General features: G+C 37.6%; 5 protein-coding genes across 12 annotated transcripts; 4 read left to right on the forward strand and 1 right to left on the reverse strand.

Moving 5' to 3' along the window:
• Nucleotides 1–1,716: 1,716 nt before the first annotated feature.
• On the forward strand, nucleotides 1,717–2,286 carry LOC117780473 (barrier-to-autointegration factor-like). Its single transcript, XM_034617024.1, has 2 exons — nucleotides 1,717–1,953; nucleotides 2,022–2,286. Exons 1-2 carry the CDS (start codon nucleotides 1,816–1,818, stop codon nucleotides 2,166–2,168), a joined length of 285 nt encoding a protein of 94 aa, XP_034472915.1. The 5' UTR covers nucleotides 1,717–1,815; the 3' UTR covers nucleotides 2,169–2,286.
• Nucleotides 2,287–2,922: 636 nt separating this feature from the next.
• Nucleotides 2,923–3,580, forward strand: LOC117779965 (barrier-to-autointegration factor). Its single transcript, XM_034616323.1, has 2 exons — nucleotides 2,923–3,182; nucleotides 3,268–3,580. Exons 1-2 carry the CDS (start codon nucleotides 3,057–3,059, stop codon nucleotides 3,412–3,414), a joined length of 273 nt encoding a protein of 90 aa, XP_034472214.1. The 5' UTR covers nucleotides 2,923–3,056; the 3' UTR covers nucleotides 3,415–3,580.
• A 516-nt stretch (nucleotides 3,581–4,096) lies between these two features.
• Nucleotides 4,097–13,300, forward strand: LOC117779598 (striatin-4). 8 transcript variants are annotated; one of them, XM_034615830.1, is made up of 6 exons: nucleotides 4,097–4,150; nucleotides 5,145–5,822; nucleotides 8,987–9,443; nucleotides 9,504–9,722; nucleotides 10,039–10,095; nucleotides 10,739–13,300. In XM_034615830.1, exons 2-6 carry the CDS (start codon nucleotides 5,439–5,441, stop codon nucleotides 11,848–11,850), a joined length of 2,229 nt encoding a protein of 742 aa, XP_034471721.1. In that variant the 5' UTR covers nucleotides 4,097–4,150; nucleotides 5,145–5,438; the 3' UTR covers nucleotides 11,851–13,300. The 8 variants fall into 8 exon arrangements, with proteins under 8 accessions (XP_034471721.1, XP_034471726.1, XP_034471727.1 ...); XM_034615835.1 differs by having other exon boundaries at nucleotides 9,528–9,722; XM_034615831.1 differs by lacking the exon at nucleotides 4,097–4,150 and adding an exon at nucleotides 4,320–4,465 and having other exon boundaries at nucleotides 10,739–11,850.
• A 1,319-nt stretch (nucleotides 13,301–14,619) lies between these two features.
• On the forward strand, nucleotides 14,620–15,309 carry LOC117782183 (WASH complex subunit 3). Its single transcript, XM_034619185.1, has 2 exons — nucleotides 14,620–15,124; nucleotides 15,186–15,309. The coding sequence occupies exons 1-2, from the start codon at nucleotides 14,664–14,666 to the stop codon at nucleotides 15,223–15,225; spliced, it is 501 nt and encodes a 166-aa protein (XP_034475076.1). The 5' UTR covers nucleotides 14,620–14,663; the 3' UTR covers nucleotides 15,226–15,309.
• On the reverse strand, nucleotides 15,301–16,581 carry LOC117782184 (60S ribosomal protein L44). Its single transcript, XM_034619186.1, has 3 exons — nucleotides 16,484–16,581; nucleotides 16,060–16,233; nucleotides 15,301–15,585 (listed from the first exon to the last, which is right to left on the reverse strand). Exons 1-3 carry the CDS (start codon nucleotides 16,484–16,486, stop codon nucleotides 15,448–15,450), a joined length of 315 nt encoding a protein of 104 aa, XP_034475077.1. The 5' UTR covers nucleotides 16,487–16,581; the 3' UTR covers nucleotides 15,301–15,447.
• Nucleotides 16,582–16,604: the final 23 nt, after the last annotated feature.

Genomic DNA, 16,604 nt, shown 5'->3' on the forward strand with positions numbered 1-16,604 from the left:
TTGAGCTCGGTAGCAACGGGTTCGATCGAGTCACGGGTCTCTTTGTTTACGATCGAGTCGCGGGTATGATTTTTTTTGCTTTCGAACAATTCGGGTCTAGTAGCGTTCGAGTCATACGATCTGATTTGATTGTGATTGTTTGTGAGCGTTCGTTTCGATCCGATCACGTTCGAGTAGCAGCGATCGTCATGGATCGTGATCGTTTGTGAGCGTTCGTTTCGATCCAATCACGTTCGAGTAGCAATGATCGAAATGATTTTTGAGCGTTTGTGAGCGTTCGTTTCGATCGAGTCACGAGTCATGATCGAACTTGATGACTGATTTGATTTGATTGTGATTGTTCGAGTACGATCGAAAACGACACTGTTGATTTTGTATTTTTTTTCCTGCTTCTTCTTCTAAGTAAATGTGCGCATATATGTACATACATTTATATTTATGTAATTATATTATATTTATGTAAATGCATATTTATATGAACGCAATTATGCACACAAATTTTATTAAAACTATTATTTATAATTTATTTATTAATTATTTATTTAGTTTTAAATATTTTTTTATTTATTTAATGTCAACTTAGAATAGTTTATATATTATAAAATAAAATAATGAAAAATGTCTGTTAAAAATTTAAATTTTAAATTAAAAGTAAAATAAAAAAATTAAATTAATTAATATTAAAAAAGTATAATTTATTTTAAATAACTTAAAGTTTGATAGTTTTTCCAGTCTTTAAAAAAATTAAAATAATATTATTTTATTATGGGCATGTGTAATTGCATGTATGTATGTATATGCATATGTATGTACGTATGTATACGCAGCCCGTAATACATTTTACAATAAACGTCTTAAGCATAAATACTATTGCATTTATATACATATTTACGCGCATAAATACATACGTGCGCGATCTGCCTCGCACATTTTCTGAACGAGTCAACTCGAGTATGACTCGATGATTGATCCGATCGTTTGAACAAAACGGGTATGAATCAAATCAAATCAACCAGCAAGTTCGATCATGACTCGTGACTCGATCGAAACGAACGCTCACAAACGCTGAAAAATCATTTCGATCATTGCTACTCGAACGTGATTGGATCGAAACGAACTCTCACAAACGATCAGCATGATTGCGGACGATTTGATTCGAACTGACCGTTCGAATCAAACGCTCAGTTCGAACGATCCGCTCCGATCGCTTGAACAAAGTGAAAAAATCACAACGAGTACGAGTCAATGTTCGAGTCTGATCGAACATCTCTTACCCGTTGCAGTTCTCTGATGTGTATGTATAGAAATTTTGAGTATTTTTCAGCACTCTACGTGTACGATAACGATTTAATTGTGAGTTTCTGAACATGTTAACCTTTAAAAGTGTAGTCAGTTTGTCTCAATAATATTTCAAATTTTGGCAGCACTATGTCCATTAAAGTATGCAATACATTGAATGTTATGAATAAAGTATGCTGCAATATTCCAACTCTTTAAAATGTAGATTCTGTGAATTTTATATCTCACCTTAATCAATTTAATAATGTATTTTACGTACATATTTAGTCCGGGGGGGTGACCCACATTAATTTAAATTTGTAAAAGACGTGGTTTTTCCAGTAATGAATGGCACAGTATCCATAAATATTCTATGGTATCGATATATCGATATCTTACAATGTAATTTCACCACACTGCGCAGTTCGCTTTATAATTAGTCTTGCCGCCCAAGCTTGCAGTTCTCGGTATTTTTTATATCTGTGAAAATATTTGTGACGTTAGTCTAGGAATTTGAGCATAAACTTGCAATCCAAAATGCCACGTAAATCAGCTTCGTCAACTTCACAAAAACACAGAGACTTTTTAGAGCCTGTTGGAAACAAACATGTTACGAAGCTAGCTGGAATTGGGGAGACTCTGGGCGGACGTTTGAGCGAAGCTGGGTATGATAAGGTTTGTTTACATGAACATGTGATGACTAATAGTTTTTAATACGTATTTCTGATTGAATTGCATTAAAGGCCTCAAGTGTACTCGGCCAATATTTGGTGCTCCAACAAGATGAAAGAAAGTTTAAAGGTTGGATGAAAGATGTTTGCAATGCTAGCTCAAAGCAATCGAATGATTGCTACAAGTGCCTCAACGACTGGAGCAACCAGTTCTTATAAACGAATCCCACGGCAACCTATGCTCATATTATGTGTTTGTCTCCTACTACATATTCTACTCTATAAGAGTACCACTTATGCTTTTATTTTGATTAAAAATATTAAGGAAAAATACAAATTGCAAATGTAATTTTATTTTTATTTTATGATTGCATATTTTACTATTTGTATGAAACGCTATGCCGGATGCAGTGTTATTGCCACCTAGCATTCGTGTCTGCGACTTGTAAATTTTTTACTTACTATATTATTTTTTCTAATCTTTGATTTAACGCATATTAAGTTAAGTTTTGAAAATGTATTTTACAATTATATAACTAAGCATATCTCAAAAAGTTTACATAAAAGAACAACATCAAAAGAAGCATACATTTTTGGTAATTTTGGGGAAATTACAAAGTTTCTTGCAGTAAATGGTATCATGGTGAAATTATTATCAAGGTGGGGTATTTACCCAACAGTGCGAATGCAGCACCTTGTTATAATTTCTTGTTTTATAATTTGACATACTTCTAAGAAAATTCTGAAACAATTTTTAAAATTTTAGCTTTCAAATTATACAAGTTTCATATTTAAACTAATTTTAAAAATTGATCACAATTAAAAAATGGGTTTAAAATTGAAACTTTTAATCCAAAATCCAAGCCTGCCAGCCCGTTTTTGGTTTAAGGCTGCCAACCTGTTTCGATTTGCTCAGTTGTATTTTTTCTCTAAAGCGTAGCAGCCCTGGCAACATTTTAGTATTTTCAGAATACTGTCGCATTATTTTTTGTGCGTCATATTTTAGAAACGCCGCGAAAAGCAGATTCAGCTATTTCCTAATTTATCGCAATATTTGACGAGTTCTAATTTAAAATATAACTACAAATTCGAAAACAATAGTTTAAAATGTCGGGAACAACTCAAAAGTACAGAAACTTCGTGGCAGAGCCCATGGGAGAGAAGTCAGTAACAGAACTGGCTGGAATTGGAGAGACGCTCGGGGGACGCTTGAGCACCGCTGGCTTTGATAAGGTAAATATGATGACGCCATGTGTGTGAATAAACAACGCGTGTTTACGATTTTAATGTTTATGTTTGGATTTTTCTCTTGTTGCAGGCCTACACGGTGCTAGGCCAGTACTTGGTGCTGAAAAAAGACGAGGAGCTGTTCAAGGATTGGATGAAAGACGTTTGCCATGCTAGCTCAAAGCAGGCATCAGATTGCTACAATTGTCTCAATGATTGGTGCGAAGAGTTCTTGTAAAAGAATCGAACCGCACAGTTGTTTTTGGGAAATCTCTGGACAAGCAATATGCTCGGACGCATCGGGGAGTTCAGATACATTGATATTCTCCATATAATAATATGTTCTGTCACAGTAATATTAGGTTATCATTAAAATGTAATACAAGTGTTAATTGAATTCTAAATGCCTTTAAAAATTAACTTAGCGATAATTGTACATTTGCCATACTTGTGTGCTCTTTGTAAATTCACACAAGTCAACAGTAATACGATAATGGAGTAATTTAAATAACGTAAATTAGAGAACAATAGCGCAATAAATTAAATTTAAATGACATTCGATATATTTTGGTAATCGGCCAACATCCATTGGCCGTCGATAACAACAGTCGATTCGGCCAACCCGTTTTTTATTGCGACAGACTATTAAAACAAGTTGACAACACTGAAACGACATTAGGAAATCACCTGTGCATTCTCAACACACGCGCAATAATAATCGAAAATTTAAAAATGAATAAATTGGATGAAAATTTAAAATTCAAAATGTTATAGGTACAAAAATTCCGAATTTTTCGTAAATGTTCTAATTTTTTTAAGTAAAAAAATCAAGCCAGATCGGAAATTTTTAATGGATGGGCAACCCTCTATAAAGCTGGCAACACTGGTAAATTCCCTGAATGAAAAATGAAAGCAACTGCGTGAAAATCCTGCAAACATTTATTAAATAACGAAGCGGTGTAACCTAGTGCAAAGTAAGCAAGTCGGTGTTGACCCTTGCGAATTTTTCAAATGCTAAAAAAAACATATTGTGTATAATTAAACTAAGTGAAAATAGTACGGCTTTAGCGTGCGCTTGTGTTCGTGTGTTTTTCTTTGTATATAGATTCGTAGAACGAAATAGATATATAAGCTCACTGCTCATTCAACGTGTGCGAGTGAGCTAAGCATATTGTGCAGTAACTCTGTTGTTTTAGAGTTCCAGGCCAAACATTCTGTGCGACGAACGGCTGAATCGACTTTTTGTGTGCAATGCACGACGTTTGCATTAATTATATTAGTAACAAATCGTTAATAACTCAATAATAAATAACAATCGTATTGATTGCGTTCCTGTGAAGCGCCGTCAAGCGAAAACGTCATTCGTCTGCATTTACATGTATTGTCTGTGTTTCGCAGAAAAATTGTGTGTGTGTGTGTTTTTTTTTGCGTAAACGTCTCTAACCAAAATCGTAGTCGAAAAAACGGTAGCAACAACGTTTCCTTGGAAAAATTTGTAAATAGTAAACAAAATTTTCAAGTAAATGTGAGTAAATAAGGTTTTGTTAAGTCGAAATGTTTAAACGATTATCCAGTATGTGTGCCTAAACAGTAGTAATCGTCGTTGTCGTTGTCATTCAAATCAGTGCGATTGGGTGAGTGCGTGCGTGTATGTGTATGTGTGTAGTGTGTGACGTTGTTGTATCGTAAAAAGAGAAAGAGAACGCGCGCGGAGCGGGGGCGTATACGGACGGTTCCGGTGAAGTGCGAGAATAGCAAGAGAGAGAGAGAGAGAGAGAGAGAGCGCGCGAGATAGAGCGAGTGGAGCCGGGAGACATCGCCACAGTCAGGCAGGCAGTCATTTAAAACCCGTATCCTTTTCCTTGTTTGCTAGTTCGCCTGCGTTTTTCTTGTTTGCTGCTCGGCAAATTCAATGACCTCATTTGTCTCACGTACGGGCTTTTCTGTGTTTTTTTTTCAACTCAGCAGGACCAACAGAAACAGAAACAGTCAGCAAGAAAAAATCACTCGACGGCAAGTTTTAAGAACAAGACCAATAATCGTGTCCAACGCCATCGAGTGAAATTTATCGATCAAAAGTAATAAGAAAGAGAGCAACAAGAACAACAACTGAGAAAGAGAAAAGAAAAGAAGCGCAACAACAACAATCACAGCAACGGCGACGGCAGCATCTGGCAAAGACAACGGCAAACACAAAGGCAAGCTAATCAATCAACAGGAAGCAAAAAAGCCAGCAACGGGCCACAGCGACAACAACAACAAATGGGAACCAATTCGGGAGCCACCGCTGGCATCAATAACAAGCCGGTCGGCGGTGCCGCCGTTCTCGGCGTTGGTGTTACCAATTCAGCTGTAGGCAACGTGCTATCCAACAGCTTGGGCGGCGCCGGTCTCAGCATTAGCGGATTAGGCGCTGGCGGACAGAACGCCAATGTTGGCGGCATAATCTCCGGCATGGTTGGCGGTGGCAACAATGGCAGCGACGATGGCGGCAACGGCATGGGCGGCCCTGGCGGTGGACCCAACAATCAGCAGGCAACCACGCCCCAATACACAATTCCGGGCATATTGCATTTCATACAACATGAATGGTCGCGCTTCGAACTGGAGCGTTCACAGTGGGATGTGGACAGGGCAGAATTGCAGGTGAGTTGAGCTCAATAGTCTCCATAATACTCGTACATTGTCCTTAAAGCTCACTTTCCATTTCAATGGGTTTCGGCTCAGAGAGAAAATATGTTTTGGTCTCTTGGTTAAAATAAGCGAAGCGATTTTTCTTCTTTATAATTTGTTTGGTAATCAACTTTATGCTCTGTTTGCTTCAGGTTGCAGCGGTTTAAAATGTTAAAGCTTTAATAACATAATACATAATTAAGTGCATTCTCATTGCATTTCTTGTCAATTGGGAATTATAAAATTGCTGCCGCCTTCGCATCTTTACCTTCTGCTTTCACTTACATTTTGACTATCGCTAACATTTTGATCGATACACATACACATTTGATGCACTCAGTCTCTCCGTCCCGTTACGCTCTGGAAAACAAGCGACATTCAAAACGTCACTGCAATGGAAACAAGTTGGCGACGCTGACACTGCGTTTTACCTGTGCCGCACATATTTGTCGCAAAAATATACATACATATATGCATGCATACATATGTGTGAACCTGTTCGCCTTGTTTGTGTTTTACCAAAAACAAACAAGACATAAAAATAAAAAGAATAAAAAAGAGATGTAGAGTGGGCAGTGACTAGACGACGACCAGCCCTCCCCTCCCCTCTATATCGGTACTGGACGCCATTTTAGCGCTTTCGCGTCTGTTTGTCTGTATGTTTGTATACATATATGGATATATCTAATTTACATGCATGTGTATTGTGTGTCGTGTGCCAGGCGCTAGCTCCATACTCTGCGTGTGTCTATTTCTGGCTTGCGGCTGTTTGTGTGTCAGTGTCAGTGCTGCACATGCAACGTCCTTGTGTTTGTGCCGTGCCTGGTTCATTGTACAATCTTCCTACTCTCTTCTGCTGCTGCTGGTTTTGAAATCGATGGCAAATGTCATCGGCCCAGCTGTTAATTAGTCAATTTGTTTTCCATTTAATGTTTGACGATTGGTCTAATCAATGAGAGAGAGAGTGAGAGAGAGATAGAGATAGAGAAAGGAAGATAGAGAGAGAGATTAGAAAAAATATTGACGCGTTGCTTGCATTTGTCATTTTCTATTCTCTGTTGCATTTTAATTCACACTTTTCTAGCTCCTCTTTTCCGCATTTATTTTCTAATGGCAGCTGCAATTTAATTATTCAAATGTATTTTGTACCAACAAATGTCTTTTCTAAAGCACAAAGAAGAAAAAAATAAAAACTGCATACATATAAATAAAAATAATGCGCCACCTGCCGCCCACACATTCCATCATCCGGAACTCAGTCATCATCGTCGTCGTCGTCGTCATCATGATCATCGTTGCATGTTGTTGGGTAATTTGAAATTTAGCCCGGCATAAAAATAAAGCAAACTCATTGCGATTCCCTCTATTTGCCTGGCTTCCGTGGCCATAATGTGGAAAAGTGTGCTCTTTTGTCGCTATTTGATATGGGCGCCTTTTTTTGAGTAGCTCTTCAACAATACCATTATAGCACGCGAGCAGAGCTCTAACATATCTCTGTTAATGCGTGCTTTAATTAGCGACTTTTGCCAAATGAAATGCCATTGAACGTTAATTCAAATGCAGAACACGTTTCCATTAACAGCACCAATATCAGCAACAACAACAACGAAAACGGTAGCAGCACCGGACAAAGAATAGAAACAGAATGAGACTAAAATCAAATAGCGGCATAGTTTACACACTTTTCTCTCTCCCACTCTCTTTGGCGGTTGCTCTCTTTGGTTTTGCGTCTCGGGTGTTATTAGCATGTGTAAATTGTTATTGTTGTTTTTTGAGGCGCTCACTTTTTGAGAGCAGGCAATTTCGGGTGTGGGTTGAATTTCCCCTCCCTTTCTCTCGGTCATTGAATGGGTTTGCGGAAAAGGAAGTAAGCAAAAGTTTTGCGTGGCATCGTTACACACCTGTCTGTCTGTCTAACCTGCTGTTCCCTGCGTCTCTTCACCTCCCCTTTTCAACTTTGCCGCAGCTTTATGCGCAGAAATGTAGTACATAACCTGCACATTCTTGTTTCTGCTGATGAATATTGCGTGCTTCGGCGAGGGGATGGGGGAGGATGGTGTGTTATGAAAGTGTATTTCGAAAGTGAGCAATGCTGTATTTTTTACGCAGAAATAGCGGTAACTGCTGCTGATTTCGCACTGAATCCTTTCATTATTTTTATCATCTTTGATACAAGTCTTTAATTATGTATTACAATTAATTGAATTTAATTGTTTTTCGTTTTGCCGACGCAGCGGACCGTCAATTATGAGTCCGACGCAGCGTCGCGCCAAACGCAGCAATTGGATTGCAACGAGACCAACGCACACATATTCATCACCCACCAATACACACTTACACTTATGTATGCACATGCACTCTCACACACACACGCACAAGCATTTTATGGCGAGCATATGAAAGCTTTTGAAGTGCTGCATTAATGAAAATTGATTATACCCTGTAGCTTTTGAGTGCAAAGGGTATATTGGGTATATCGATGCATTTCTGCAAATGTATCTTTTGTTACAAAAATACATATTTTATTTCGGTTTTGTTGAAATAAAACAGTTTTGTATCGGTGAGGGTTTCAGTTACGGTTACCAATTTCAATCGGTTAATACAGGTTAAAGATTACGGTTTCGATAACGTTTTCAATTTCTAAATAAAATAAAGAAAATTTGGCATTGAAATTAAAATTTCGAATGAAATATGCTATTCCAATGGCCGGTTTTTCAATGTCTAGTTAAGGGGTTTGATAACCACATTTATCAGAGCTATTTTGACGTAAAATTTATAGAAATTAATGTTAAATTTGAAAATATCTCTTTAATAAAATTTAAGGAGATATGAAAAACCGGCCCTAAATATATTATATTATCAATATTTTATATAGTAAAGTTATCATTTGTATTACAGATATCAAGATAAACTTACTTATAATACGACACGTTGTAGTAATTACACAATGGTGATACAATCATTATCTTAAATTTGATACTCAAACTAACCACTGATATTATTAATACTATTTCATTATCTTCGAAACTTTAGTTTAATATTTAAGTTACCGACTGTGTAATCGATACTTTATATAGCTTACCAATTCCTACTGTAAACAGTTATTTAATAGTATTTATTTGTTTTAATGCTTCCAGGCGCGGATCGCAATGCTGCTGGGCGAACGAAAATGTCTGGAGAGCCTCAAATCTGATCTGACGCGTCGCATAAAGATGCTAGAGTATGCGTTGCGTCAGGAGCGGGCGAAATTCTATCGATTAAAATACGGTACCGATCCGCCGCAGCTGAATGAGTTCAAGCCCTCGTCGAATGACGATGGTGGCCTGGGCGGGGATGTGGCGACCGATTCTGAAGTGCCCTATAGTTCAGTGTCAAACACCACGTGGCGACAGGGCAGGCAAATGTTGCGCCAATATCTGGCCGAGATTGGATACACAGACAACATCATTGATGTGCGCTCAAATCGTGTACGCTCGATTCTAGGACTCAACAATAATGCGGATCACGATGGTGGCGGCGGCATCGGTGGCGGTGAGAATCTCAGTCCAAATATCAACGGCAACGAGAGTAATAAACGTGCCTCAGAGTCTGAAGGTAGGTTATTGTACACCCTCTTCCCCCCTGTTGAAGATTTGAATAATTTGCTCACATTAGGACGTCATACTCCCGCTAAAAAAGTGCAACAATCAAACGATGCCATCATATTGGACACGGAGGCGGCGGTCATGGCCAATTTTGAGTTCCTTGGGCCAACGGAGATGTCCGACGATGATGAGATATCCGATGATCTGGAAATGGTCGCCACCGACAATGAAGATACAGACGTTAAAATGGCCAAGCGGCCCAAATCCGGCAAGGATATGCTGACCGAAGGTAATGCCAAACGATCTAATTAAACTTTGTTGGACACATGTTTGTAACACATCCATGGTGCATCTACCCCATCCAAAAATAAATAAGCAAAAGACCATTAATTGCCCTCCCGCCCGCGTCACATCATCCGTAGTGTGCATTTATCTTTTAATTTGCAAATCCCTCTAAAAGGCCCTTAGTTTCTCAATATATCCAATTCCCAGTTATTACCAAAATTGCGACAATATTGCTGCACTTTGTCTTATGCTTTTCGATTTATGTTTCTTTCGCTTCTCTCTTCTGGTTGTGATGCGATCGTCGTCTTTGCGATTTTTAGATCTTGAGGCCGAGGTGGGAGAGCAGCTCATGAACGATATGAATCTTATGACCGAAGGTGCTTTACTAACTTACTAACTAACAAAAGATTTAACAATTTGTGTAACTGGAAACCAATCGAGAGCATTTCAATTCAACAATAAAAAATTTAAGATTTGTTATCCTTGCAGAGCTCCATATTAAATTATTCTGTATTAAGAATATGATTAGGTCCGATTAAAAAAAAAAATTGTAAGGTTGTAAAATACAATATCAAATAAACAATTTGTGAGATTGGTCGAGATAACTCAAGAAATAACGTTCACCATACGAAACTTTTATTATTAACTGATCGTTCCTATGACACTATATACCATAGTAATATGATCTGCTTAGCTCCAACATCACATACTTTTATTTGAAAAAAATTCATATTTTATTTTGTAAAAAAAAACCTTTTCTCTATTTTTAAATTTGTTATGGTCCTTATAAAAAGGTAAAAAAGGAACAATCACATATGTTGACATTAAATATTTACATTAATGCGTTACACATTTCGTTACAAAATTATAATACCGTCTGCAAAATAATAGATATCATGTTCTTTATATTGAATACTCTCGATGGCTTAATTATTTGCTTTCTAGCATTAAAGCGCTTTATCCTCAACTTCTTTGTCTACTTTTTCCACTAACGATTTCCTCGTTTCTATCTTTTCACAGAGGTGGACGGGTCACTGGGATTGGGTGAGCTGGCGCAGCTGACGGTCAATAATGAATCGGATGGTGCATATGATGCGAATGCCAAGGACGGCACTGGAGGCAGTGCTGGTGGAGCTGGTTATCGCAAGACCTGGAATGCCAAGTACACGCTGCGATCGCATTTTGATGGAGTGCGTTCGTTGATTTTCCATCCGGAGGAGCCCGTGCTAATAACTGCCTCCGAGGATAATACGCTCAAGCTGTGGAATCTACAGAAGACGGTGCAAGCCAAAAAGTCCGCTAGTCTTGATGTGGAGCCGCTCTATACGTTCCGCGCGCACACCGGGCCAGTCCTGTGTCTGGGCATGTCCTCCAGCGGTGAGACATGCTACTCTGGAGGACTGGATGGCAACATCGAGTGCTGGCAGTTACCATCACCCAATATTGATCCATACGACTGTTACGATCCCAATGTGCACTCCGGCACGTTGGAGGGGCACACGGACGCCGTTTGGGGTCTGACCACTATGCAGAACAACATTGTATCATGCTCGGCGGATGGTACCGTTAAACTATGGTCACCATACACAAAGGAGCCGCTGCTGCGCACCTATACGGCCGCGGAGGCCGAGGGCGGGCCCTCATCCGTGGACTTTGTGCGCAACGAGGTGGATCACATTGTGGTTGCCTATAATAGTGCACATTGCATTATCTATGATACGGAGACGGGCAAGCAGGTGATTAAACTGGAGGCGGCACAAGAGATGTCCGGCAATACGGGGAAGTTTATTAATAAAGTCGTCTCCCATCCGACACTGCCCATAACTATAACGGCGCACGAGGATCGTCACATACGCTTCTGGGATAATACATCTGGTACACTGGTGCATTCGATGGTTGCGCATTTGGAACCAGTCACATCACTGGCCGTTGATGCGCACGGTCTGTACTTGCTATCCGGTTCACATGACTGCTCCATACGACTCTGGAATCTGGACAATAAGACGTGCGTGCAGGAGATTACCGCACACCGCAAAAAGTTCGATGAAAGCATATTTGATGTGGCATTCCATGCCACCAAACCCTATATAGCCAGCGCCGGAGCCGATGGACTGGCCAAGGTGTTTGTCTAAGATTATAGACCAACAGCAGTAGCAGCAGCAGCTCCCAGCTAAGCGATAACGAGTTCGAGTTAAATAATTATACATACATAAAAATACACTTATATATATACATATATTATACATTTAAATCTAATTATACATTATACAAGAGATGAACAACAACAACAAATTATGAAAACCAGATTGCAAACAAAACAAAAGAAAAAACCAATTGCTATGTAAAGGGAAAATTGTCCCAAAAAAATAAAAAACACATAATTAGGGCGAGTTGATTCGTAAGAAACATATTGTAATCTACAACATCATACAGATGCAGATCCAATATATACATATATATTTATATATATAAGTGCAACACACCTACACCCATAAATTGAATTTGTTAACAAGATGAAAAGTTCTTAATCCTGTGGCACTTTAACAGCTGCAAGTTTAACAACTTTCTTCAAGTAGATGATGATTGCCAATCAATAACAATCTAGATTTAATTTTAACAAACCTGCAAAGCGATTGTGTCAATGTTTGCTGTCCTGTACATTTTATATTTATATATATATATATGTATATATATATATACTTACCCCCCTCACGCCCATGGCTAACTTTAATGATGATGATGATTAATCAACGTACCTTTTTGTAATTGGCCACTCGCGTTGCAGGTTTCAGGTTTTTGCATTTCTTTTGCAGTCAGGGATGAAGCTGAAGCTATGTCTTGTGCTGGAAAGAAGATTTACTCATCTAACAAACGTTTTACGTAATGATTAATAGACGATCAAATTTTGTAGTCTTAAGCGGCATATATATATATATATATTTATATATATTCATATACATATATATATGCATAACTCGTCACCATCTCCCACATAATACAAAGAGCGTGCAAGTTGTAAATTAAGATAAGAAAACGCCGACGATAATGAATACTGATGATAATGAGTTTAATTTATTTAAAGAAAGCATGGTGTGAAACAAACATAATATTAGTTAAAAACAAAAACTAATCACACATGGTAAAACTTTATTAAACACTAAGTGAAAAAAGTAAATGCTTCTATTTCTATAATTTTTCATACAAAGAGTACGCAATGCTTAGGACAGAGATCCAGATATAACTGATCCAGATGATATAAATAATAATGCCGTTGAGCTATAACTGTATGCTAAGCTATTTATTTAATTTATGCCTAGTATTAATCATAAACAAAAAGAAAACAATATGAGAAAAAAAAGCTTCAAACGCTGATCCAATGGATTTCGTACACTTGTAGTTGAAAAAAGAAAAAATATATATATATATATACTCGTATATATATATATGAATATGTTAAGAATCGCTTAACGATTTATTAATTGTAATCAAATAATACGTTGAAAATGGAAGTGAATGCCGAGCAACTCAATATTAGTTATAGTATTACAAATTATTATTACAAAAGCGTTGCGTTTCATAAGATAAAAAAAAAGAAATTGGAATGCGAAGAATAAAAAATCCAAGTTGATATTCGATAAACGATTATAAGGAAAATCACAACAAAAATAAATAATAAAGCGATAACGATTCGTATAAAAGAAAAAAAATCCTCTACTACCTATACATTAGTTATGTGTATTTTAATTTGAACTTTAGTTGTTACAAATGAACATGCGATATCATATATAAATATACACACACGAACACAAACATGTAGATCTACATATATGACAATGATGATTATATTAAAAATACAACTAATAATGGTAATGCGCATATACATAGAAAAACAAACATTAATACATAAATCTACTAATTTTTAATTTTAATTGTACATTGATTTTTTATTACCATGTATTTTTATTTGAAATAAAGTTTTACAAAATGAAACAGTGTCGTCACATTTGGCCTTGAGATTTTAACACCAAGAGACTCCAATTCACTTGAAATAAATAAATATGAAAGCAATTGAAATATTTAAAACGTTGTAGACCAGCGGGCTCTCGTTTGCAACGATATCCAATATATCATCTGAATCGAAACAGAATCAAAAGCCAGTTCAACCAATCCTTTGTTGCCTTTTCATTTAAAGAGATTTCGCTGCTGGCGGCATTTTCATTTTTACATTTTATAACAAGAAATAAAAGGTCAAATCATGATTTTTATTTTTGTACCGTTCGAAAATCCACTGCCATATTTTTCAACAACAACAACACGAATGCGTTTCGTTTTGCAAGGAAAAAAAAACTAATAAATAAAACCATTTGTAAACATGTGTGTCTATATTTTATAATTTTCATGCGATCGACATGCAAACATACAACAAAAAAAGAAGCGCACAAAATTTAAATCATATTCGAGAAAATAACTATAACTGCATGCGCATTATGATATTAAAACCATTAAGTCGTAAAACGTTCATTGTAGATTTCAGCATATAGGAAAGATCCCAGTCCCCAGCACATAAGTTTATACATATAGAAATTAAAAATCCAAACAAAATTCATGCATATTAACTGAAATAAAATTACGAAGAAAAACCAATATATATACATACTTTTATAATAAATTGAAAAAACGTACATATAATACTTAAACAACAAATAAACATAAAGAACTCCACACAATTCATGTTAAGATATAATAAAACCAAATAAATAAAATATTTAAAAGCAAAAAGTTCGTTTCCTTCAAGAGCTTTCCTTACAGCACTTTTTTTTGTATATTTACAGCACTGAACATGGTGGTCGCTTTTCGATATTATCATTTATCGTTATCGCTCTAATGGGGCAAGTAGCTTTTTATATTTAGTAATCGACTAATATATTAAAAATAAATAATAACAATGGAAGCAAGTGCAACATTTAAGGGAGAAGTGGACAAAACACAGATACCACCGCTTAATCAAAAGCGTATACTTGCCTTTGTTAACCATTTTCTGATAAACACATGTACGTTTCTCAATGAATTCGCTTTGAACTGTGAGACAAAATTCGTCCAATTGGAACGTCAGCTACAAAGAACCGAAGCTGCCTTAATTATACTAGAGGCGAAGCTTGCTTCAATTCCCCTAGACAACGAAGTGGACACTGCCAAAAGCTCGGCAACGATCGCAGCGAACATTGTTGTGGAGGAGAAAGAGACGCCAGCAGAGGAAGTGGCTCCAGCTAAAGTTGAGACCAAACGAGTGCGTGCCTGCGAAGATGTTCGATATAAAAAGTTTTTCAAAATGCTACATGTGGGCGTGCCAGCGCCTGCTGTGAAACAGAAAATGCTGTCCGAGGGTCTGGAACCGCAAGTGCTAGAGTGAGTTGGATATTCTTCGAATTAAGAGCTCTGTTACCGAGTCTGTTAATTTACATTGCAGCAAACCAGATTCAATACTTGAGGACGGCGTGATCGAGTAGTCGAATCCTGTGGACAGCACCTATTGTGATATAGCGTTCGTGCGAATGCTACCATTTTAAATTAAACACATTTGCTTAAATTTACGTCTAATTTGTTTTATTTTCCACTTGTTGCACACCTTTTGGGAACGGCATGAAAAGCAGTCGATGAAAACAACTTAAAAACACTTCATTAGAGAAAAGAGCGGGTTAGATGCGGATTGACCATCGGTGATCGGCAGCTTAGAACTGAATCATCTGTCCCTTGCGCTTCTTGTCGCCTCCCAACTCGAAGTGCTTGCAACGCTTCAGGGGTGTCTGCTTGCGGTACTTGCATTCGGTGCATTCCATACGCAGCACAATTTTTTTGGTGGTCTTAGCCTATATAGAGACGAAAGAAAGTAAATAGAGTTAGTACACGTCGGTAACTTGTTGCATATTCATTATATATCTATTAATTTGTTTGCTAGTGCAGGCTCGGGAACGCTCTGAAACGGAGCTGAACAGCTGCCTTGACAGGCCGCACCATGACACTTGCATTTACTTTGGGCAACAATCTGTTCCCACCAAAAAGCCGAATGCTCAAGCGAGGCAATTTAGTTCTACGAAAGGCCAATAAAATAACATAGTTCCAAAGTTATTGATTTGTTTGAAGCTGGCGGATCAGGCACGCTATTGAAAAAGCAGTACCGCTACCTTTAATGGCCGCACCGAACCAGGTAAAATAAATATATAGATTTCTTTTGCACCCTCTGTCCACCAGACGGCCGATTGAAATTGCGGCAATCCCGGTCTACTGGAAGTGCTCAGTTTATTTTATTTAACAAATCCCATATCCCGTAATATCGTGCTCACCTTCTTCCTGAAGATGGGCTTAGTTTGACCACCAAAACCCTGCTGTTTCCTGTCGTAACGTCTTCTGCCCTGAGCGCCCTTGCGCTCCTTGGACTTCTTGTACTGCGTTACCTTGTGCAGCTTGTGGCACTTGCACTTTTTGCACAGGGTGCGACGTTGTTTAGGTACATTCACCTGAAAAAGTACAATGTATACATTATTTTTGATTCTTGATTACAACGGGACCAGCAACAAAGACTCGACGCCGAAACACGAAATTTTGCAAAGCAAATAGAATGTATTTAAAGTACGCACATTCGTGAAATATTTGGTTCAAAACACGCACAGCAAATCATTGTGCGAAATGTTAGTATTTCAATTACATTTTAAGAATTATTAACACGGATGCTTCACGATTTTCGCTGAGCACAATCTAAACACCTACCATCTTGAATAGGAAAGAATACCCAAAAAGACGGAATTAGAGATGGTCAAAATGTACGTGTCGCTGTGCCTGTCAAATTTCAGTGTTGCTAATTTATCGCAGGTACTTATCGATATTTGGC

The sequence above is a fragment of the Drosophila innubila genome, assembly GCF_004354385.1.
Source record: "Drosophila innubila isolate TH190305 chromosome 2L unlocalized genomic scaffold, UK_Dinn_1.0 4_B_2L, whole genome shotgun sequence".
NCBI lineage: Eukaryota > Metazoa > Arthropoda > Insecta > Diptera > Drosophilidae > Drosophila > Drosophila innubila.